At 38.9% G+C, this 24,509-nt stretch overlaps 1 protein-coding gene across 10 annotated transcripts in view; it reads right to left on the bottom strand.

Moving 5' to 3' along the window:
• The window catches only part of PLEKHA5 (pleckstrin homology domain containing A5), a 160,835-nt gene that overhangs the window by 57,313 nt on the left and 79,013 nt on the right, over positions 1-24,509 (bottom strand). For 9 of the 10 annotated variants that reach the window (XM_086885509.1, XM_086885506.1, XM_086885508.1 and 6 more), the window contains 3 exons: positions 10,278-10,361; positions 9,190-9,310; positions 2,814-2,918 (listed from right to left, as the gene is read on the bottom strand). In XM_086885509.1, coding sequence (XP_086741635.1) covers positions 2,814-2,918; positions 9,190-9,310; positions 10,278-10,361 — 310 coding nt within the window. Of the gene's footprint in view, positions 1-2,813; positions 2,919-9,189; positions 9,311-10,277; positions 10,362-20,592; positions 20,929-24,509 lie in introns of those variants that run through there. The other variant, XM_086885510.1, reaches the window with a different exon arrangement.

Raw genomic sequence — 24,509 nt, forward strand, 5'->3', positions numbered from 1 at the left:
TAAAAGAGCAAGATAACACTTTAGGTAGATCCTCCGTTGTTTCCTGAAGAAACATTCTTTTGAACTTTGTCTTCTACTACCACTCATACATCCAGAGCAAATTTCTTTCCCAAATAAAGTTCATTCCCACAGCAATTTAATTTTCTTTTATGCTTATAACCAATTTACACCACACAACTCAGAATGAAAGACTGCCACCACTACTGCAGTGTAAATAAGCCAGAGCACTGCAGCACACATAGAATCAGATTTAATAAATATGTTAATCTGTTCCAAGAAGAAAAGTATGTGTGAATTAGCAATATTCTTGTAGTAAATAGGTTTTGTGGCAATGAAGAAGAGGGATTCTATAATGAGAAACTGTGGGGTGGGTCTGTTTTTAGGTTAGTTCCCCAGCCCAAGAAAAGTCAGGATAATTTTTAGCCTCGTATTTCAAGCTCTGCTCTTTTTGGAGTGGGGGAAATGAGCTGAAAGAGGAAGAAATGATAAACCAAGTATTAGCTAGGAAACACTATTGTGAAAAAGAATGTTCACTGTAAACATCCTCCAAAAAAGTAGCATGGTCTGGATTTAAAAATTAGCACAAAAATAACAGAAGATCATTACATGTATTAAGACAGCACACCCTGAACTAAACAAAAAATTGCCACTTTCTGTGATTATATAAATGTTATTTTACTATCAGAAAGAAACCTGCACAAGCTGTCACTGTACATTTCTGAAGGTTGTATCTGTTGATGAAACTCTTGACTGAATTGGCTCTCGATGACTACTGCAATATGGAAATACACAGCAGTGCCTTTTCCTACGAACACCAATCGAACATCACAGCACTTGAATTGTTCTCCAGGTAAAGCATCCCCAACACTGAGGTGGATTAAAGCCTGGTTGAAGTGCCAGGCCCAGGGAGTGGGCAGCCAGTGCCTCGTGGTCTCCTCCAGGGGTTGATACCATGGCCAAGACAATTTAACAACTTCATTAATGAGCTGCACACAGGCACAGAGCTCACCCTCAGCAAGTCTGCACACAATGAGAGTTGTGAGGAGTGCCTCATACTCCAGATGGCTGTGCTGTCATTCAGAGGGACTTGACAAGCTGGGAAATTGGGCAGAGAAGGCTCTCTTGAAGTTCAACAGAGGGAAATGCTCAGTCCTCCATCTGGAGATGGAAAACCCCATGCACCATCATGAGCCAGGAATGCATCCTCGTAGCAAAGAAGGGCAGCAGCATCCCAGACTGTGTTAGCAGTGCTGCCAGCAGCTGGAGGGAGGACATCCTTCCTCTCTGCTCAGCACTGCAGAGGGCTGGCTGCAGTGCTGCTCCAGAACTGGGCTCACTGGTACAGGAGAAATGTGAACATACTGGAGGGAACCCAGCAAAGGGCCACAGACTGAGGGACTGGAGCATCTTTCATATGAAAACAGGGTGAGAGAGCTGGGACTGTTCAGTCTGGGGAGAGAACAGTTCAGGAGGCATCAGTATAAATATCTAATGGAAGACTGTAAAGAATGTGGAGCCAAACTTTTGCCAAGGACAAGAAAAGAAACCATGGGCAGAAATAAAGAAACACAAAATTCCACCTGAGCAGAGGTTTTTCTCACTTTTTTACTGTGAGAATGGTCAAATTACTACCACAAGTTGTCAGCAGAGAGGTTGTGGTGCAGCCTTCATCTGTGAGGATATTCAAAGCCTGTCCAAGACTCATGGTGTGATTCTGGGGGTGTCCTGGGCAGGGCCAGGAGTTGGACTCCATGATCCTGATGCTTCCCTTCCAGCTCAGCATATGCCAGGGTTCTATAACCCTGCTCTAGCTGAGCCTGCTTGAGCAGGGGAGGTTGTGCTAGATTATCATGAGGTCCCTTCCAACAAGACAACTGTGTGATTCTGTGCCCCTGAAAACAACATCAAAGTCACCTTTGTGAGCATTTTCCACTCTCAGCATTGAACTGGAGTAGAGGCCACAGGATTGTGTAAATCCGGGAAAATCTTTCACTAAACAGACACTTCCATACTTTTTTATCTGAGCAGTTTTTAAAAACTGACTCATCACCAGCACCCAGAAATACACTCAGGTCATTCCAGTCAGTCTAAGCACAGTAAATGACAGTGTAGATCAAAATTACATACACACATTTGTCTCAGCTGAGTTTAAATTATGAGTTCTTAAGGGTTCTTGGTGGATATTAAAATCAGATTTTTAATATGGCCTAATGAGTTTTGTTGTTCATTTTCTACTTTTTTTTTTATCAAGCTATTGTACTCTGAATTCCTGCAAACCAATAAAGTGCAAGTGTAATCTGGGATTGCAGAATAGCAAATCTACAGCAGGATAGAACACTGTCCCAATACTAAAGAGCACATACTTCAGATGACTTTAAACTCCATGGGAAAACGTAAAATAATCTCTGGTTTTGAGATGATTAGCTTTGAATTAAGGAAATAGACACACCTATGTGAAATACATGAAGAAATGGCTCCAGTTACTATTTTTTTGAAAATATTACTTTTAGAAAAAAAGAGAAAAAATATATAGTCTAACAAAAGAAACTTGAAAACTCCTAATATTCTGGGTCACACCCCCTTGTCCCATTATCTCAACATACCTGAAATTAAATCAATTATTTAATTTATCAATGCTCTTTACTTGTCTGATGGCCTTATTTGTATCAGACTGATATTCAGTAAGGTGTTAATTAATTGAAGACCACAGTTTATAGCTTCATTCTGCTACTGCTATCATTGTATTTCATAGAAGCAGTTGTCTTTTGTACCACACACTGGAGGGAAAAAGAAAAAAAGAAGGGTCTGAGTACCTGTTTGTAGAGCCAGCCTCGTCTGACAACTGGTGCATTAGGATTTCTCTTTATGGAGTTCGATCTCTTTCCAAAATTATGAACTTTCTTTGAAGATCGTGATGTCTAAATTGAATTGAACACGTTAAAGAAACCATGACATCAATAATTGTAGAAAAATCAAAACGCTTTTCTTTTCTTTAAAATCTTTTTCTTATATGTGTTCCTCTGGGGGACTGCAGAACAGAAACTGTATTCTTTTTTTAGATAAATAATTATTGTGATGGTTCTGCTGGTTTCAGCATTTCTTTCTTTTCTTCTGCAGAGAATATAAAGATAAATCCCAAGACATGTACTAGAAGTTGTTTTGGGGTTTTTTAAAACAAGGAAAAATCCAACCAAATACATATCTGACCTTCTTCTAAGGTAGGTAAAATGCCTAGTGAGCTGTAGGAAGAGAAGTCAACTCACAGAAATAATATTAATTATGAAAAACTACACCACCTGGGCAAGAAATTCCACTCTTTCCTGCTCCCAACACTGACCTAACACATGAAAACTTGTAAAGACTCCAACAAGATATAATTCCCCCATTTCCTAAAATAAACTAATTTTTTGGTATTCTTTCTTTGTTCTGATCACTTGGGTGATCTCTTGGTGGGTTTGAATATTCATTATTTTATATGCTTGCACCACAGTCTACTTAGAAACCTTTCCATGAAACTTCAGAGTTCATATCAGCTGCTGCTTGTACTTTTTACAATTCTGCAACGATCACATATGATTAAGAGAAGTAGGAAAAATAAAGCATTTTGGATTTCATCCTTCTACTTGAATAGCCAAAAGAAATTGGAAAAGGCACAAAGAGACCTGCAGTGCTTTGCCAATTCACAGCTCATTCTTCTCAGCCTACATTTAGAAAGTTTGTTCTGCAACTAAATAAGCTGAACATTTACTTGTGTTTTAAATTCTGTAAGAATTGGTGCCTCAGACACCACGAGATGTGATAGAGCAAAGCACACTCCTGTGCAGAAGAAATAAAGTTTAAGCACATTTTTAAAGCTGCATTCATGTCTCTATTTCAAATCCACCATTTGGATTGAGACAATATAATCCTGTGTTTCAGCTTCCCTATCTCTTCTAGAGGGACTAAGCATCAGGTTATGCAAAATTCCCAGAGGAGGAATGTTAAACAACCACTCAGGTTTTGTTGCAAACGAGGGTGTGGGGTTTCTCTAGGGAAATTCAGAACAAAGTTGGGTTTTAGACATGCTTCAGAGGGAATCCAGCTGTAGGTTAAAAATCATAAACTGAGAACTTTATTGAAAATTATGTGCAGCTTTTGTCAGTGCTGCCATTAACTGAAGAATACAACATTGCTTGGCAAAAAAAAATAATAGCATTACAAAAACTATGTGTGCCTGCCTAGAGTCTGCAACACAAAATACATTTTATATTTTTTTTTTTCAACAATCATGAGGGAATATAAAAACAACCAGAGTGCTTTTAATTTCCCTTGGAGATACAAAAATTTGACTCAGTTCTGAAAAGCAAGACAGAGCAAGCAATTGAAAACCTAATTAAGAATAAAAGTAAAAAAACTTCCAAATTTTCTTCTGAAAAATTCTATCAGTGCAAAATGGAGAAAGATTTGTAAGAAGACAAGAAAATTATGACATCCAGCTGTGAAAAAGGAATATATAACAAAGAACCTATAAAAATCCAGTTATGAAGTGAACTACATCTCTCTCTGTTAACCTGTATGACTGCTGTATCGGCATATCACACAAAAGCTGTGCTAACACTTTGATCAGAAATCATTTGTAACATTCACACCTACTCTAATATTAGATGTTAAAGGTTCAAAACCCCTCAAGAGTGCTCCAGAATTCCTATACTTGTAAAAATAGCTAAGGCATTAAGGATGCTTCTGAAGACAACCAACCACTTATGTCAAGTCTAACAATTTCAGATAATTTAGACAGCTCTCTCTAAGGTAGGTCTGATAAAAACCCATATTGACTCCAATTTCACTGAGCTAACAGCAGAGTTTTAATGGCTTATATACTACCAACTGTGAATACAAACTTCCTTCAATTAAATGCAGCATCACAAGTGCTTTCTAATTTTAGTTAACACAGAGAACACTTTAGATAACTTGTAATTATTTTGCCACACACTGCATAAAGAGAGTAACTTCACAACAAACTGAACCTTAAAAGGAATATTTTGGGATATTGAAATACTTTAGGTGTGTACATAAACTAATTATGAGCTGTCAGGCTTCAGATCACTGCCTCCTCTTGTTCTGCCTGGGATCCCTGACTGCCCTGTGGTCTCTCACACATAACTCATTATCTCCAACTATGGCAGGGAAAAAAAGAAATAAGAACTGAAGGTTTTGTGTTTTTTTTTTTTTACTTTTTTACCCCACAGCACAAAATAATACAGGACATATTGCCCAGCTCCAGCTTCTGGAGAAGGCAAAGAGGAAGTGAGGATGGTGAATGAACGATCCAACTACTAATCACTTGCTGGAAGGTGCAGAAGGCAACAGAGCAGGCAAACTTAGAGTCACACCTGGTACCATCTGATCCATTCTAAGGCACAGTTCCAGCAACCTAGATGCCTCCAAAATCAGATCCTGTGAGAAGAACCGTGCACAAATGTGCTGAGAAAGAAGCCAGGATGTCCAGCCAGCGAAATTCACTGTTTTCCAAAAATGAAAAAACAGACAACAGGGTTTTGAACTCTGGACAGCAGACCAGTCAGCATCTGGGGCTGCACATTTCATCACCCTGCAAGTGGCTTTTCTCTCTACTTAGCTGGTAGGAAAACACATGATTTATGTGAGGCTTCTTTCCCAGTTTCAGAACTAGCATAAAAGCCATTAATTAACATTAAATTTATTGCATGCAAATTTGAAAAACATAGGTTGAGAACCTTGCTAATAAGGAAATTTTCTGCATGTAAACTCAGAGAGTACAAATCTGTATCTTCGTTACTTTCAACTTCTCTTTAAAAATATTTTTCCAGTCTTCAAAGCTTACATTATTATTCAAACCACAAAACAACATGATGGATTTCAGATGTTCATGATGAACATTTCTGGATTTTGTGGGCAATTTTGGTGCCTTCCAATGCTGCAGTTTTCCATGACCTGTGTGGGTTTCTGCCTCAGCATTTCAGCTTGGACCAGGAGGCTGCTCTTGAAGGAAATCTCCCAATCATTCTCTCTTTGTGTGCTTTGGCTTGCATAATAAAGCAAACTGGATTCCATTTAGGCAGGACTAAAATGTGAGATTCACAAGGAGCTCTGCTGGACTGGTCTGAATATAAACCATGAAAACACAGAGCTGGTGTTCAGCTCTGAGCACCAGTAACACCCTTCACACCCTCCCTGTTCACTGTGCTGTTTGCTAATGAACTTCATCACTATTAATCCAAAATTTCCAGCTAAACCTGGATCCTGAGCAGACCTGTATGGCTAAACTAAACTAAACTAAAGCTGGGCTGAATTGAAATACCTATAAACAAACTGATTAATGTTTATGAGCACTGGGAAACATCCCAGCTGTAATGGAGTCACCAGGAGCTCCTCAGCTGTCCTGGGCTAACACTCCACACCCATTTTTGGTGAGAAAAGTGTTCTCCTTATTCTGCTGATAATCAGGACAGCAATGAAGAGCAGCAGATCTGAACCATGCCTGGTAATGTGACTGACTTTACACATTAAAAAGCAATTTATAGCATATAATCCTGTTTGTCTAGGTAGTGATTTTAACAGCAGGAATAAAAATAAGATAAAAAAAGACAACTACAAAAAACAATTTCTTAATTCTACACAGAGATGAAAAGAAATACTTCTGAAGCAATCTGAAGCCTGTGGGTTTTCACAGCCAGGGGTCAGTGCCACTGGCTTCATGTTTGGAAATATGCTTCAAGCTAAGAGGAAGTAAGTAGCACTTAACAGAGCTGTAATGTGTTATTTGCCCCATCTCATGCATACAGTGGGAAAGGAAGATTAGAATGAAGACTTTTACTGGGTAGGAAGTGATTTTTGCCTCACCTCATATTAGCCTCTGGTCAGCAGCAGCATTAGACTCCAGAGAGTCTTTCTGACACAAAACAGAAACTTCTCCAAGTTCCCCATCTATCTGGGACCAACTAACGTCAATGCAAGGAAGAACTTTCTCCTAAACCCCTTATCTGCCTGAAACTTGAGTTGTACCCCAAACTTTTCCACTCCTCATTACATTCCAATATCAGGTGTGGTCATGAGTTATCTCTGAAAACAAAAATCACCTAAAAAAATGGAAACCACTGTAATTAGTTCTCCCTAACTCCTATGTAATTAGTTCTCCCTAACTTCCCTCACCAACATTTTATTCCTGTTCTATTGTGCTACAATACACCAGTCCTCTACACATTTTATTCAAAAAGTTAAGAATTTCAGGCTCTACTGTCTGAAGACATGAGTAAAAGCACAGAAGAAAATCAGTTTTGTATCCAGGTACAACTCATGGGTCATTTCTATACAGTCATCTTTAGAAAGGATTCAACTCATTATCCTTGAATAGCTGCCAGAAAAGGCAGGCTGGTATTAGCTGTGGTTCTACTTTGGCAGCATTCACTTCCCCAAAACCAACACTTTTTAAATGGTGTTGCACTAATGCAGACAAATTCACATCTGAGAAGTGATGCACAGCAATTACACATACAGCCACAATAATCATATTAATATTTTAAGTGCATTTAAATAACTAGAACAGGAGGAATGAAAAGTAGAACAACAGTATTTTTTTTTTTCAAAGTATTATTTTCACAGGAAACTAAAGTGTCATTAATCAATGAAAGTAAAAGAAATCACAGTAACTGGGCCATAGAAATCTCAATTTCCTTCTCAAAGACTGAAACAAACATTAGGCTAAAGGGCATTTTCAACTTCTCTTTTGAAAGAGAAGTGTGAAAAATGTAAGACACATGCTCCTAAATTGTAATTAATTTTGCATATTTAACCAGAGATTGCTTCCCAGAAAATAAATTTTGAGAGAGCTAACTATGTAATTATTGCATTCCACATCACTGCTATGACCCTAACAAGAAATTACCTTGGGTTTTCACTTGCTTGGTTGTTTTAGGGCTTAGCTGGTTTTGAGTTTATTTTTTACTGTTGTTGTTTGGGGGTTTTCTAGTTTGTTGTATTTTAAACTGGTTTTCCTGCATGGACTTAAACATGATCATATGAAAGTTGAGATGGATTTTGTTACTGTTCATAATACATCTGTGACTCTCTATTTTTCCCCCCAGCAACATTAATAGATTAAGACACTTTTCTCATTAAATAACAGTTTTCTAACATAGGTCAAGGATTCTGCCTGTCCCATGAGATATTTAAAACAACAAAAAATTTCCAAAGCTCACTTAAAGGAACCTTGCAATGTTTCTCACCACACTGTAAGTCAATTATTTCAATTCAAGTTTCTGACATTAAGGAATTTGTTCAGTTGGAACACATTCCAAAGTTTATTTTTCCCTTGCAGGCTGGATTAATCTGCTGAAAAAGCACTTCTCAGGGTTAACATTTTCAATGACTAGCTGAAGTATAGGGTTTTTCTCCTTGTTTAACTGTTAACTACTGGGTAGAAGACAGCTTTTGTCTGTCATCACTGATCAAAGCTGTTTTCTTGGTCTACTAGAAAACTTAAGGCACTTAATTCTATAGCAAGTGCACTTTTCTCTCAGGAAAGCTGAAAATGTAAAAAAAAAAAAATTAAAAACGCAAACAATATGCTCATCAGCTTTATCCAATAAACCTAGAAATTGGTAAGAACATCTGGGCATTCACCTTAACCTCCTGAGAAACTGGGTGAATGAAAAGTAAACATAAATTAAGGTGACCCTAGGATTCTCCTAAACATTTACCAGGAACTTTTCTAGGAAGCCAGGACTTCTGCTTCTGGTCCAATGTCATCTGCTATTTAGCACAGGGTCACCTCCCACCTCTCTCACAACTACTTCCTGCACATGTTCCAACTCTCTCCGTTTTTCCTGGAGACATCCAGGAAATGGTTTGTGATGGAGCAATTCCTGTTACAATGCTGGCCCATTGCCTCATCAGTCCCTCAAGGTTTTGTTGTTCACACAGATCAGAAAGGTCAATTCAAGTACCTGCAAGTCATAAGGTCTGAGATACCTGTTAAAAATTACAGCTACAGTGACAATTTCTTCAAGACACTTCAGTTTCCAAATTAAACATGGAAGGAGTTGAGTGCCCTGAAAAATATATAAGCTTTGTTTCTCTTTTTCTGTGGAATACTAACACATAGCACTGCCTGGTACTTTGTGGAATAACTGCATTATTTTAGTTCTAATTTATTTGGACATAAAGACTTACTCTGCCCACAGGGCTCATTGGATGAGCAGCATAATCTGATGTCAGATTATAGTTAGTTGCTTCACATATCATGCTTACTGGTCGCTCCTTCTTTTCTTCAGATGACATTGCTGCAGCAGTCCTGAAAATAGAATATGTAATAGCACTAGAACATGCTGTGTGTGCAGACTGCTAATAAAAAGCACCCCTAGATGTAGCCTTGTACAGCCTGTGTCCTACTTTTCCAATTTGAAAGCAATTCACACTTCATTGCAGAGTTACCTGCACTGTGTTTTAAACTCCAATCTATTATAGATGAATTTTAAGATGTTGCTTAAAAATAGAATTTCTCTATTAGAGCAAGGTGTTGGTGGGAGGGAAAAAGACAGGTATGAGTGTGAGATGGAAATGGGAAGAAATGCTCTCCAAAGGCCCCATCTGGCTTTGCCCCACTCGGGTGAGAACAGGCACAGTGGTGAAATTTGGCCAATTTTCTGATGGTTTTCACTCAAACCACTGTGTAACGTGTTGCAGCAATGGTGGTGAGTAGGACAACCAGAACCCAGACACCAATAAAATCTTGAGGTCAGGTATGAGCTCCATGCACACCTTCTTGTACTGTTTTGTGTTCTACAAAACCAATGCAAAGACAGCAAATCCGAGTTATTATGACTCAGAAAGTGTCCCAGCTGGCCAAGGAAACAACCAGTTGAGGAGGAACTATCAGGCAAAACATTATAGATTAACAGCTTGTGGTTGTGCCTCAATGGTTATAAAATTTATCCCTTTCTGACAGTTTATTTGATTGTTATATAATATCTAGGTTGTTTATTAAAATTACAGAATAACTGAAGTGACAAGAGGAAATTCATACAGTACATAAATGTGATGCATTTCTATCATACAACTGACTTGAGCTATGGTTGGTATCTTAAAAGTTAGTATAAAATATTTATCATTACTTTCAAGTAATTTAAACAAGCAGAACTATCTCCATGTTTATCTGACTTGGAAAAAATAAATATTGCCACTAGTAATCACTGAATCTTACTTCATTATTAATGGGCTTTAAAATCTGTGTTTTATAGAGTGAAACAGAAGGCACTTACTGCTCATTCACAACAAAAATACAGTTGTCCTGTGATGGCTGCCCTGTCACTGGATGTTTGCAGGTTACTTTTCGTTCATTATGACTGTGAAAGAGAGAGAGAAAGAAAAGTTTAGGCAATAAGTTTTGATTTTCCAGCTCAATTATGTAAATCCTGTATATCAAATGTATGGGTCCAGTAAAAACAATTAAGAATATTTAATTATGGCATATAACAACATAAGTGCACAAACTCACAAATGCATATATACACACACACACACAAAGAAAGAGAACTTGTATTGAAGAATCTTCATTAGAACTCTGAGAAGAGATGGATAACATTGGCACTGGGTTGGTAACCATTCTGAACTTTAAAAACAGTAAAAGTGTTTTTAATTTCTACATGAACATAGATAATTCACTTCAGCTGTGACTTTTATGTATTCATAAACAGGATTTCAGCTGGATAGGGACAAGTTGAACATGAGACATATAACTGCTTTGTAAGGATAAAACTCTACTGTAAAACCAATTGTCCTCATCCTCAGGACATGAAGATAACCAGCTTAAAATTTCCAATATTACAGATAAATACTCAGTCACTGGAATAAGAGTGAGGGGTTGCAATCACAATTTTGCTTTTTCAGGTGACTTTTTAATTCAGGCTGCTGCTCAGAAGTGCCTTCCAGTGGCTGAGAGGCTGAGCTTCACCCCCAGCAGCACAAAAATGCTCCCCTTGCATTATCTCACTCCCCTGAACTGCAGATCCTGAGAGATGGCAGCGGCTCCCAAAGCTTGGAAGAAATTGCCAAAATTCAACAACTATCAGCTGCTGCCACACAGGAAAGAAATGTCTGAGTCCTCCAGCCTCTGAAGGGAGGGAAGGGAAAGGGAGGGCTGCTTCTGGGCTCCTCACTTCAGGAAAGACAAGGAACTTCTGGAGGAGGTTCAGCACAAGGCTATGGAGATGATGAGAGCACTGGAGCATCTCTCCCATGAGGAAAGGCTGAGGAAGCTGGGCCTGCTTAGCCTGGAGAAAAGATGGTTGAGAGGGAATCTTATCAAAGCATCCAGATCTCTGAAAGGTGGGTGCCAAGAGCAGGGGGCCAGGCTCTCTTCAGTGGTGCCCAGAGACAGGATAAGGGGCACAAACTGAGACACAGCCACTTCCACCTGAACATGAGGAAAAAGCCCAGTGAGAGTGACTGAGCACTGAACACCATCCCCAGAGAGGCTGTGGAGCCTCCTCTGGAGAGATTCCAAACCTTAATTCAACCTGTGTCACCTGCTCTAGGTGAGCCTAGAAACTGCATTCAGAGGGGCCTTGGCAGTAGGGTTGGACTAGATGATCTCCAGAGGCACTTCATCCTTAATACCTGCTTCTTTTACTGCCTTTTTGTTCATTTAACCATCTGAACTTTCAAAACCATGAAGCACAGCTCATCTCACGAATGTCACGCTTTCTGCCCTTCCTGCTTCGTAAAAACAACCTGAACTTAACAATATCTTAATATTCTCCACTTATAAAATTCCTTGGATCATAACAATTTGCAATTATAGAGCATTATTGATTAAAAGTTGACTTCAAACAAAGGCCTAATAAAAAATCCACACTACTATCATGGTGAATGAATGGATAAACCTTCATAAACCTAAATGTAAGATTAGAAAGATACCCCAGTTCTCTGCATTTCCTTTACTGGGATTTTAGAAACCTCCTAATGCCTAAATGGAGAGACTGTTACAGAGCTTAATTGATGAGCGAGCAATTGCCACTACTTTATCTTTGTTCTAAGTTCAGCAGATTTCTAAGTTTAGCCTCTGAAGAAGCTGTTGTTGCAGAAATCTATCAATTACAGTGAGGAGACAGGAAAGAGACACTGAGGACAGTCTAGTCCTAAATGCCTTGGTCATACAATGTTTCTCAAGGAAAGAGACACAGATAAAAGAGAATTCAGATTCAAAACATTCCTGAGGAGGCATCATCCAGGTTTCTTTGGTTGGGTGCTCTTTCTTTTGTGAGTCCTCTTTTTCTTCCCTTCCAAAATCTTTTTTTTCCCCGCTATGACACTTCAGAAACTCTCACACCAAAGTGAAAAAAAGAACCAAAAACAAACTATGGAGATGAGCAGGACAAAGCGATTCGCGAAAACGTTGATTTCCCGTTCGCATTAAATGCTGGCAGGTGACTGTCAGCTGACACCCATAAATATGGAAGTAAGTGGATCAGGACTTCTGCTCAGGGGCCAGAAATACTCAGGTCCACCCAAGAGGAGGCACATCCTGTGTTTTGTGTGAGGCCACTCTCAAGGACTGCAGTGGGGAAGCCACACAAAGCCAGGAGGGAAAAAAGGGAGAGGGTGGAAAAGTGAGAGAGCAGAAGAGAGGAAGCAATATTCAAGAACAGTTTGCTTCAGGTTTGAGTCATATATCAAGTTAGCATTCCAAAACCACCAAAAAACCCTTAAACACAAAACACCATTTTCCTTACTAATCACACAGGTGTTGAGATGTATAGGAGGTAGTTGAGATTACATAAAAAAGGCAGAAAACATATCACAGACATGACCCATGCTCCTCTGGATTGTACAGTACTCTCCTTCTGGACCAGTATAGTCACTTCCATCTAAAAGGGCAAGGCAAAGGGAAAACAGACTTTTCTTTCCCTTCAGCTCAGACACAAGTGAAATCTCATGGGTGAACACTGGAAATTCAGCTTGTGCAACTAGCAGTGATGACAGTAAATATGTCTAACTGGATGAATAGATTTTTAATACTTCCCTTTGGAAACTTTTTCATTACTCATGTAATTGTTGCATTTTGGCAGTAATTTAGCTGGTATTTTGACAAGACTCCTCAAAATACTTGCGCAAGGTGTAGCGAAGCTTGATAATTATTGTCATAACCCTCCCACATAACAGTAGGTTAAGGCATTTGTTTTAAACTCCATCTTGCAGAGCACAGAAAGTTTTACTCAAACCAAGCTACAGTTTGATATTCACAATCTTCAACATCCAATTTATACAGCTTTTCAGTTATTCATAAATTTCTGGGTACACACAGACACACTTAGAATTTCGTTTATTAAACTACAATAATCTACACATCATCAGTAAACCTCAAGGGAAATAAAGCAAAAAAATGATTTTTTTTACTAAGAATTCTAATCAACTTGATATCAAGTTCAATGTGTAAATCAGAGTTCAACTCTGCACATCTATGCATCTGTACTTTTATACTGGTAAGAGAGTGATTCACTTGGACACAGCCAGCTGGAAGCCAGTGTGTTACTTAGGCAGAGATACAGCCTTTTCCTGCTCCTTCCAGCTTTTCCCATGGTTTGAGAACATAGGATAACCACACACAAAGTCTTCTGCACTTATAATGAAGGTCATAACTGACCCTTGCTATTTTAGGATCCATATTAATGGCATGCTAAACACTAGAGACAAATACAAGTAAAAACTCCCTGTGTATTTCCTCACTATTTATGAACATATTCTCCAGACTTGGTATGTGGCACAAACTATTCCTTATTAATATTTGCCACTGCAATGTGCTGGGCTCCAGAAATCTACACTAAGATGACATGAGAGAAGCATTTCAATGTAAAATAAAACATGTTTTATTTTTATATGTATCGAGATAATATTCTATGCTTGATTCTGGTAGTGGTTTCATACCTGCCATAAAAGAATCAAAAGCAAGCTAAATCAAACCAACAATAAATACGAAAACACAAAACCCTAACCACACAGAAAAAAAATAAAAAAAAAAATAGCCTCACATGGCTGGAAGGTCCATTTTTAGATATCTCAGTGCAAGACAACTGATACCAACCTAGCAGCACCAACTTAACTTGACCCCTTTTTTCCAGAATTTTTCAACCTCTCCTTTCCAATTCTTTCCTTTGAAAACTGCAAGCTTTGGCATCATTTATTAGTTAGCTTAGTTCTGGCACATGGACAAGCCCTCAGAGCAAAAAGATTTATCCTGTTCAGGTTAGAAATGACAGTAACCTTGAATTTGACTCATGTTATTTGCTTTCTTATCTACTCTCTTTCTCCTTTCCATCCTTTGAGACTCTTAATCTCTTTAGAAGGCAGGATTACTTTACTTATTTTCTAGACATGTTCAAAAAAACCTTGTTGTGTAGTTTTAATCTACTCACTAAATGTACAGTCAACAGCAATCTTTTTGTTGGTTTAATGTGATCCAAGGACTACTGAAAAATAAAAGCCCTCAGATATATCATTCAGAGATATTATTCTATTTGTAAGCAGCACTTCTATTCTTCTATTTGTAAGCAGCATTCCAGGTGCAGAGCTTGCCAACAGAAGTCCTACACAAGCAGGTTTCTTTGTTTTCATTCTATCTTGTGTTTACAGGACTGCTGACCCAAAATGCTGTGTACCAATGTTTTGTTCTAACACACAAAAGTCAGCCAAATCAAAATTCTGATCAGTTTTGCTATTTTGAACTCACTATTATCTTTGTCAGTATATTGCATAGGAAATTAACTCAGATAACTGTAGTTGGAATGGAAAAAGGAGATATGTTACCCAGTTGTACAGGATGATGCACACAGTTAAAATGAAGGGTTGGACCATTTTTCCTCTGGAACAGAGCAGTACACTCAAAAGTGGCAACAAAGATCAAAGTAGCAGGGTGGAAACAGTTGGTTTGGGGTCTCTCCACTGAATGATTTGGTTGAGCTCTCTGTCCTCTTAAAAACAAAACAAAGCTGGGCTAGAACTCCCCAAGACACATCTGGTTTTCTCCCACTCAAATTAAAACTAGATGCCACTTCAAAGCTTCTCTCATGCCCTTTCTTTGTAGCCTTTATTTATGTGTTCCTCAGTGCTAAGGCCTTCTCATTTGCTTATTGTCAATGTGGCCATCAAAGCAAAGGCTGAATACAAACAAAATCACAAACCAGGACACAACTTTTAAGAGGCCTCCACATCTTTAATTTAGAAACACTGTTCCCTTTGACAAATGAGCACTGAAGAACACGTTCCTGAAGAATGCTGCACCGAATATCTGCTTCCTAACATTTGTTCTGTCTTAAGATTAACAGACTGGAAAACTAATCTCTGTTATGGACACACACAATCCCTATACATCACAAATATACTGAGTGATATTTCTTATGAGAAGCAGTTTTTATGCATTTGTCATGACAAAGTAATTTAAAAGATGACAAATATGGTAAGAAGACCAAGATTACCAGAGCAATAAAGTCATTCTCAATGCATTAATGCTGAATTTTTGCACTGATATTTAAAGCTAAGGTTCAACTGGAAACAACCATAAGACAAGTCTAGGCCAGTTTGTTTGGCTTCTGTGAAGCCCTTAATTCCTCATCTGGGCAGGGGAGGTGGGGGGGTGAATCAAATCAGCCATTTCTACCTTGTGTGCTTGCTTTGCAGCACAAGAATTTCTCATTTTTAATAGCAGGAAATGCAGTTACATAACGAAGAGTTGTCTGAACTTGGAAAAAATTTAAGTAAATGCAGTCCCTACACAACTGCAAGCAAGGATGTGGTCTGTGGCTATACTGACACTTCTATTTTGCTAAATCTGTAATGCCACATTTTACAGCAAACAGCAAATGCAAGCACTTTTTCACCAGTGCTATCATACCCTAGAATTACCCGTCTTTTTTCAATTAAGTTTTTTAAACAACAAGTTTGGAAACGGGGCTGCGTGGCTCCACAGGGAAACATCTGAGTATGGTAACTTAACATCAGGGACTCCCAGCAGAAGAGGGGGGGATAAAGAGACAGCCAGTCCCAAAGTGCTGACAGACCTGCACCACATCCCATACACTGCACAGAACAAAGTGCTTCTCACCCTTTGTGTATGCACACACTTGGGAAGGTGAAGACAAAATTCTACTCATTTTCTTGGCAGACAATGTAACACCTAAACTGGAGTTACTGCTGCCACCATTTTTCTGGGCTGCTCAGAGTTTATTTTCTCAGGCAACCTGCCAGTTCTGTACACTTTCCTTTTAAGTCCTCCTCAGTTACAGTTATAGCAGCTTTGGTATCTTTGCTGCTGCTGTAGTGAAAATCATCTGGACATTTCTAGAAAACAGACTCTACTACTCCAGCTTTTCATTTATTTTTATTTTCCAAACGATTAAGCACTGTTGCCCCAAAATGATAAAACTTTCCTTTCAATGGGACCATTCTAAACCCACATTCATATTCCAGGGGAAATATTAATATGAAAGCAGCCTTTTCTCACTTGAGCAGATATGATTAACATGCTCTCATGACATATTTCCAATGTAAAACGAAGTTTACGTAAGCAAACGCAAACATTAGAAAAACAAAAACTCTTTCAAAATGCTAGGATGAAATACTTGCTAAAACAGCATGTAATCTATTGCAGATTGCAAAGGTTTTAGTAAAGGACTCCTCTTTCTAATCAAACACTCCAATGTCAGAAAAAGTTACTGTTTTCAGGGTTCCCAGAACTTTGTGGGAGGTGCCTTTTATTCTGTAGATAGCATATCTGGCAATTTGTAAACTACTGAGACTCAGTAAGAGCCACACAGCCATTGTGGTAATTTGTGAGATGTATCTGCCATGTGCCATCAATTTATGTGACATTTCATTACATTTTAAGCCCAGGGTCTAATACAGTACCTTGATAGTAGCAGTGTGGATGAAGAAAACTTCAAATTCTGTGATTATTACTCTGTAATAAAAATGACTAACACACTGTTTGGTATCTGAGGTAAGTTTAGGAGAATAGTGAAGTGAGTGTTAGAAGGCAGAACTGCCTGTAAGCTTCAGACCTGAAATCCAAGGATCCTTCAGTGGTTAACTACCAGGAGAGATTCCAAGAACTAGAGCAACATAACAATTCTGACATGAAACCCCATAATGTGTTTGCTAAAGAGGAACAGGATTTGGAGCAGCGTGGTTCAGCAGGTTGTTTGTGGAGCAGAAGCACCAATGGATTCCCCAATCTGGCTGCTGCTGTCTCCTCCTGTTGATGACAGGCCACCCATCATCATGTCTGAGAGGTCACAGACAAGTGCCTGAGGACTGGAAGGAAGAAAATGTCACCCTCCTCTACTCGGCCCTGGTGAGGCCATACTGGAGTGCTGTGTCCTGTTCTGGGCTCCTCAGGACAAAAGAGACGTGGAGCTCCTGGAGCGGATCCTGGAGCTTCAGAGACGGTGAGGGGACTGAGCATCTCTCTTAGGAGGGAAGGCTGAGGGAGCTGGGGTTGTTCAGCCCTGAGAAGAGATGGCTGAAAGGGGACCTCCTCCTTGTCTGTCTTCAGGGAGGGCTCAGAGCAAGGACTGTGAGGCCCAGAAATGGTGGGACAAGAGGAACGGGCAGGAACTGATGCCCAGGTTCCACTGAACATGAGGAATAATCTCCTCCCTGTGCACTGAACAGACTGCCCAGAGAGCTCATCTGCCTCACTGGAGAGGTTCCAGAACTGTCTGGACACAAAGCTGTGCCATGGGCTCTGGGATGGCCCTGCCTGAGCAGGGAGGTGGCACCAGATGACCACTGTGGTGCCTTCCAACCTGACCCAGCCTGGCATTCTGCGAAGACTGACAGCAGATGTCTGACCAGCTCATGTTTTCCAAAATCTTGTTTATGCAGGAGGGACACTGCAGCCTCTCCTGAAGAGGTAGAGAGGGTAGAAGTGGTAAAAGTTAACTTGCAGAGACGGCAACAAAAAGCCACATTCAATTAAAAAACCAAAACAAAACCAAAAACCAAGCAACCAACACCCCAAAACAACCAACCAAAACAAAACGAACAACCCAACAAAAAACATGTTCCAAAACAAAAAAAAGCTCTCTTTGCTGCTGGAGTTACACTAATGAATTGGGGCATTTCATTAATTAGAAACCACTCATTGGTATTTCCTTACACACACAATATTAGAAATTCTCAGAAATAAACCCGACTTGTATTTACAAGGGACAAATGAACACTGATTGCATGAGCACAACTGTACAACACTACCAGAAGAAATTCATCACACCAAGTAAATTAGAGATAACTCAGTTGTCTTAGTCAACCCCTCTACAACTACAAGCATCAAATTCAGTGAAAACCTTCAGCAAATGCTTTGGTAGCTACATACAAACTTTTACTGTTTTTAAAGCTCACTAGACAGAAAATTATCTACCACTAAGCTGTTATGCAAGCCTTGGCCTTCCTGATTTATTGGAAGCCTAAGTGAGGTATGTTCTTGAGCAAGTGTTAGAAATAGAAGTAGGAATTCAAAAGGCAGTTCTGTCTTATGCTTCCATTTTACTGTATCAAAATTAAAGGTAATTTACAAGAGGAAACAACTTTAACAACAATTCCTCTTAGCAATTTTAACATGTTTATCAATAACTATATTTTGAAAAAAAAATGCTAAAGATACTTAGAAGAAAAATGAATGCAGACAATTTAAGCAGTTTAATACCTATTGATGTGGAAACAATTGTGCATTTGTTAAAAAAACTCCTCCTACAGAACTGCAAAGAAATAAAGCTCCTGAATTTATTGAGTCACAAATCCAATAGATACATAAAACCAGAAAAATATGTATAATTTCAATGAATTACTACCACAAATTCAACAGCAGAATTTCAACAGACGTTTGGTAAAACCAGTGTTGCTTTGCAAACCTCACTAAGCACATTTGGATCAAAAAACCCAATATTCATTAACAGAAGTAGATGAATACCTTATTTATCTTAAGTTTTCTACCTTTGGTGACATTTTTATCTTTCTCTTATCTGGTAGTATTTATCCTTACTCAGGTTTGTTTGCTTTTTGGGTTTTTATATGTATGAATGGCAGGCTGCTTAGTTTTTTTTGTGCTTGGTGTTAAGATTGTGTAAATCACACCAATCCTTTAATCATTTTAGCCCAGGTTACACAGAAGTGTAACAACATTACACTGTCTCCAGACAGCTACACAACTTCCATTTCTTGATCACTTCAGATACCTGGGAATTGGTATAGTCACCACACAATTACACCTGTGGTAATCAGCCCTTTTTATTAAATAAATGCACATTTCTATCAGTAACTCAGCAGAGGTTTTAAAAGAAAACCATGCTTATCGAGCACTTACATCAGAATACAACAGGTCATAACCAGACCTTTCCTAAGTCTGCTGAGAAAGAAAAATAGTCTGGCAAACTTCTGCTAAGTAATTGTCATCTGGGAAATGATTAGAAATCTTTCTTTTAGCAATGGGGCAGAAGAAAGTGGCTGAAATGTGGGTTCACCCACTTGCCTATAAGTTGTAACTGTGGTACCTATTCAGACACATCCTGTATTTCAAGCTGTCTCTCCCAATAGATCCTATTTTGCAAGAAATAAGCTCTGAGACTGAAATTTATAAAAATAATTATTTTATAAATGAACAGTCATCACTAAGGCTTTAATCACTGGCCTTCTTAAAGCCATTGTGAGGGATTTAATTGAATAATCTTGGTGGTCCACTGATAGAGCATATGCAAATATGTGCAGCAGACCCCAGAGGATAATTAATTGAAGCTTACAACATGTGTGGGCCTGCATTCATCTCAGACAAAAGAGTACAAACTCTATTAAAAATATTCATTGTCTGTGATGTAAAGTTCAAGCACAGAGACACATGGGGTACAAAGTGTGGCACTGAAGTGGAACACTGAACATGTCACTTGTCATCTCCAAAGTCCAGCGGGGCAGCTGAGCCCTTCTTTGAGCTCATTTGGGTGCAGCTTCAGGAGCTGATCATTTCAGAAGAATAATCATATTATTGCCTTAAAAGAATAGCAGCAAGTTGTTCTACAAGTCTACAAAAGATTAAAACATCAGCAACAAATAAAACTGGTTTGGGATTTGTTTGACATCACAAGTAGATCAGAAATTATCTCAGGATTTTCTCTCAACTCTCACATCCTTTAAAATAGATCTTGCACTGTTTTCTTGAAACATCCACACATAATGTTTATTTTGCTCCTAAATCAGACTAACAATCCTGGAGCAGGTATAATGTATTTTAATTTAGAGCTGTGGACGCCAATCAGGCTTGTGGGAAAACTCTGAGAATTGATCTAACTGCAGAGAGGCCACATTTATTTCATTTTTAATTCATCATTGCCTATTATTCTTCTTGTTCAAGTATTTATAAAAAGCAGGCAGGCCTCAATGCTTCAGCAAATACTGCTTTTCAGGAAAAGCATCCTTACTCTATCCACAGAAAAATACCAAGGAGTATCGTACTTTGACGTGGTCCTCTCACAACTTCATTTTAAAACATCAACATCCTTATCAGGCAGAGAATATCAGACCAGATGGACCCACCTTCTGATCTACAGCGATGGCTCACTGCTGCTGAGGTGAGTTCAGCTCTGATTGCCAGTTAAGTGAGTGTCTGCACTAATTGTTGGTGCTAATACCTGTCAGCAATTAGCAAAACCAGCCCTGTGCAGCACTTAATTCCATGCTGCTTAATGCTATTAAGCTACAACATCAACTCCTCGCTTTGATGCATATGATCAAAGAGCAGTGGAAACCCACAGTTTTATGCAATGAGAGAAGGGCTGAGAAATGTGAGACAGAAACAAGGGAAAAAAAGGCAAATTACACCTGCAACTGGAGACGGCTGCCCTCCCTCTGTTACCAGGCCCAAAATGGAACGTTTTTTGGGAGCGTTTATCCAACAGTACCCTGTGCTACATCCAAAGCAGCACAGCCAGCAGGGTGAGGGAGGAGATTCTGCCCCTCTGGTCTGCTGTGCCACCAAGCTGGTCAGAGGGATGGAGCACCTCTCCCACGAGGAAAGGCTGGGAGAATTGGGAATGTTCAGCCTGGGAAAGAGAAGGCGTTGGGTGACCCAACCGAGGCCTTGCAGCACCTGAAGGGAACCTACAAGGGAGATGCAGACAGATTATTCCCAAGGGCCTGGAGCGACAGGACAAGGGGGAATGGCCTTAAACTGACAGAGAGTGTGCTTAGACTGGATATTAGGAAGAAATTCTTCCTTGTGAGGTTGGTGAGGCCTCTCAGGTTTCCCAGAGAAGCCGAGGCTGCCCCATCCCTGGAAATGTCCAAGGCCAGTTTTGATGGAGCTCTGAGCAATCTGGTCTACTGGAAGGTGTCACTGCCCACAGCATGGGCCTGGAATTAGATGATCTTTAAGGACCTTCCAACCCCAACTATTCTGTGATTTTATGGTTCTACAATCTAGATGCACTGGTCTTAAGGAAAATGCCCAAGGTCAGGCAACAGTCAGATTTATAACAACAAATGCAAAAAGTCCAAATAACAAACCCTCTTTCAAATACAGTTTTAGTTTGCTTCCTCTTGATCTGTTATTATATGCATTACCAGAACGGGCAGGATCCTCTTTCTGTTGGTTCAGAACACACAGGAAAAAGTTAGTTACATTATAATAGTGTTACTCAAGTGGTGCTAATATTTAAGATTCCCAGCTGTGCAGAATTCTTTCACATCACTCAAATATCTTCCTCCAAAATTATCTCAAAAATGCCAGCTTAGTTAAAAAACATAAACAACATACTAAAGAAAAGCAGTTGAAAGCACAGTCTCATATACAAAATATCCACAATAAAAGTTATTTTGAAAAAATTGATATCTAGAATCAGTCTACCTAACAAATAGTAAGAAAGACAAGTTAACCTGAATACACTGAAAGATTAAATCCTATTTCCATAAGTGATGCTTTACTTCTTCCCATCTCAATGCCAAGTTTCTTATAAAATAAATGAAAATCACAGTTTAGACAGATGGCTGAAGAGGCAGCAACACCAATACTCACTATCAGGTAAGGAAGCAGAGCAGATGAACAGTAACACTTTCTCTCTAATTAAAGTAATTTGGCCTTTTAAAATGAATTTTTTAAAAAAAAAAATCTGTAAAATGGGTAAACACAAATTAATTATTCGAAGTGTTAATGTTAATACACTACACTAAAAAAAAAAAACAACAAAAAAACCCACCAGATTTTCTTTTTAGAATGTACTTCATGTATATGGTCAGGTGTTTTAAAAGTTGACTTGGCCAAAATAAGTACCACAAGAAAAACAGCATTTAGGTAGCAGGATATATCATCATTCAACTTACCAGATTAAATTTTAGAACCCCATCTGATCAAGGGTTTACGTCTGCCACCCACTGCTTATATGAAGACTGTCAATCACTTTGATGCCTGTTGTCTCATAGAATCAAACCGCTAGCTCTAAAAGTTCAGAAATTTCCATTTGACAAAAGTATTTCTTGGCTGCCTCCCCTTGTATTTTTATGTCTTCGATTTCAACATCTACACAGATTGATCTGCATTATCCTTTTACTTCAGAAATGCAAAGGAACAACTAGAGTTTATTTACAAAGTGAACTGTCAGCACATTTGACAGATCTGCAGGAAAAACACCCAGCAAAAACCATTATAATTCAGTAGTCCCCTAGTTTTACATCCCGACTCTCACAACTATATCCTCACCTCACAATACAATGGAAATAACAATTAATATTTATTAAAGACTTTTGCTGACCCAGCAACACATGCTCCTTCAGCAAATGGCAAACCAGGTGGGTCCTTCCAAGGTTAAACTACAGCAGCAGAGAAAACGACAGGACAACACCTCTTGAACAGATATGAAGCCTCTAATGACCTTGCCAGTGTTTTCTTCCATTAAATTCAAACTGAAGTCAGAATCAGAATCTGGGAGCTGTTTTTCTTTCTCAGGTGGTTTTTTCAAGCCCAGGGTACAGTAAAGAGACATGGAATTGGCTTTTTTAGCAACAGCTGATTGTTGTGTAAAAACATCTTCAGCCTCAAGCAGGCAAAAGTGATGTTTTTAATGTGAGAGCAGTTCATCTGTACCAGTCACTTCTAAGAGTGTAACTATATGGTAATGAAAAATACCCTGCTGAAGACTCAGTTCCTTACATGAAGTGAAAATCAGTTAATTCCATTTGTGTCAGAGCATGGGGTCAGGAACAGAAGAACAATGGGATGACAGACATCAAACTCAACGTCAGTCATTTCATGTGATTTTTAAAATGCCAAAGAAAACCCCAGAGAAAACCACCTTCTGTATTGGGTGGTAACATTATTTTTTATCAACTTCTTTAGGAACTTGTTTAAGTTTTTCTTATGTTGAATCTGGCTTTGGAAACACTTTTAAAGGACTAGTAAAATTGTACCCAAAGAAGTCAAATTAACTGCTGTTTACCATATGGAGTATTACTCAACTCTTCTCTTACCAGTAGAAAACATGAACATAAGGAAGAGATTTGCAAGTCAGGGAATATTCATATGAAACCCAGAAGTGAAAACTCCTTCCCTCATTTTTTTTTTCTTTCTGGATTACACATTGTATCAGGAAAGCAGATTTTAGGCTACATTTCAAGACTATAAAAAAGGGGATTTGTAAAGAAATATGTTTTTACAGTATCTCTCACCATATAGACTCTTTGCAGAATCAGCAACTTTAGAGATGTTCCAGATCCATAAAGTAACTATGCAGAATTTTTACACATCTCCAGCTACTCAATACAGTTCTACTTGTTATGTACCTTCTGACACTGAATTGTTTCTGAGTGGTTTTCTTCTGGCATGCCAAACCTCCTTGTGTTCTTTGTGGGGATCCAGCCTCCATATGGGTGTACTCCCTTTCCTAACTCCAAAGCGTGGTAAGTTTTGAGATGTATTTAACCAGCAGGTTTGGAGTAGCACAATATTTTAGAATTGGCACAAAGAGATAAAAACCCAACACCCCTGGTCATTCCTGGCTGAAAATACCAGTATTTATTTGTTTCTTTGCTTTAAAGCTGGATTCCTGGTGCCCACTGAAGCTCCAGGCACCACACAGCTCATGGAACAGGAATCACAGACTGTATTTAACCCCTTATCAGCCTGATTTTGTGCACCCTGGCAATGAAATCTCTGGAACAGGCTATTGGCTAGAGCTGTATAGACAACAACATTACTCTTTAATGGTGGACATCACAATAAAAGAGTTACTTGAAGATGGAGCCCTTGAAGGTATTTTTGAGAATATTCTCCTCCTATGCCACTGGGATCTCATAAAGCAATGAATTTTAACAGCGGAAAGCTGGAATGGGGGAAAAAAATAGATTAAAAAAAAAAAAGACATAATTTCACCAGCAATTTCTCATTCCACATAGAGAATGGAGACTAAAGTTAAGTTTTGCATGTTGAAAACAAACTGTCACTTGAATGACTCCTCCATGGA

Source organism: Cyanistes caeruleus, chromosome 4, assembly GCF_971803275.1.
Source record: "Cyanistes caeruleus chromosome 4, bCyaCae1.hap1.1, whole genome shotgun sequence".
NCBI lineage: Eukaryota > Metazoa > Chordata > Aves > Passeriformes > Paridae > Cyanistes > Cyanistes caeruleus.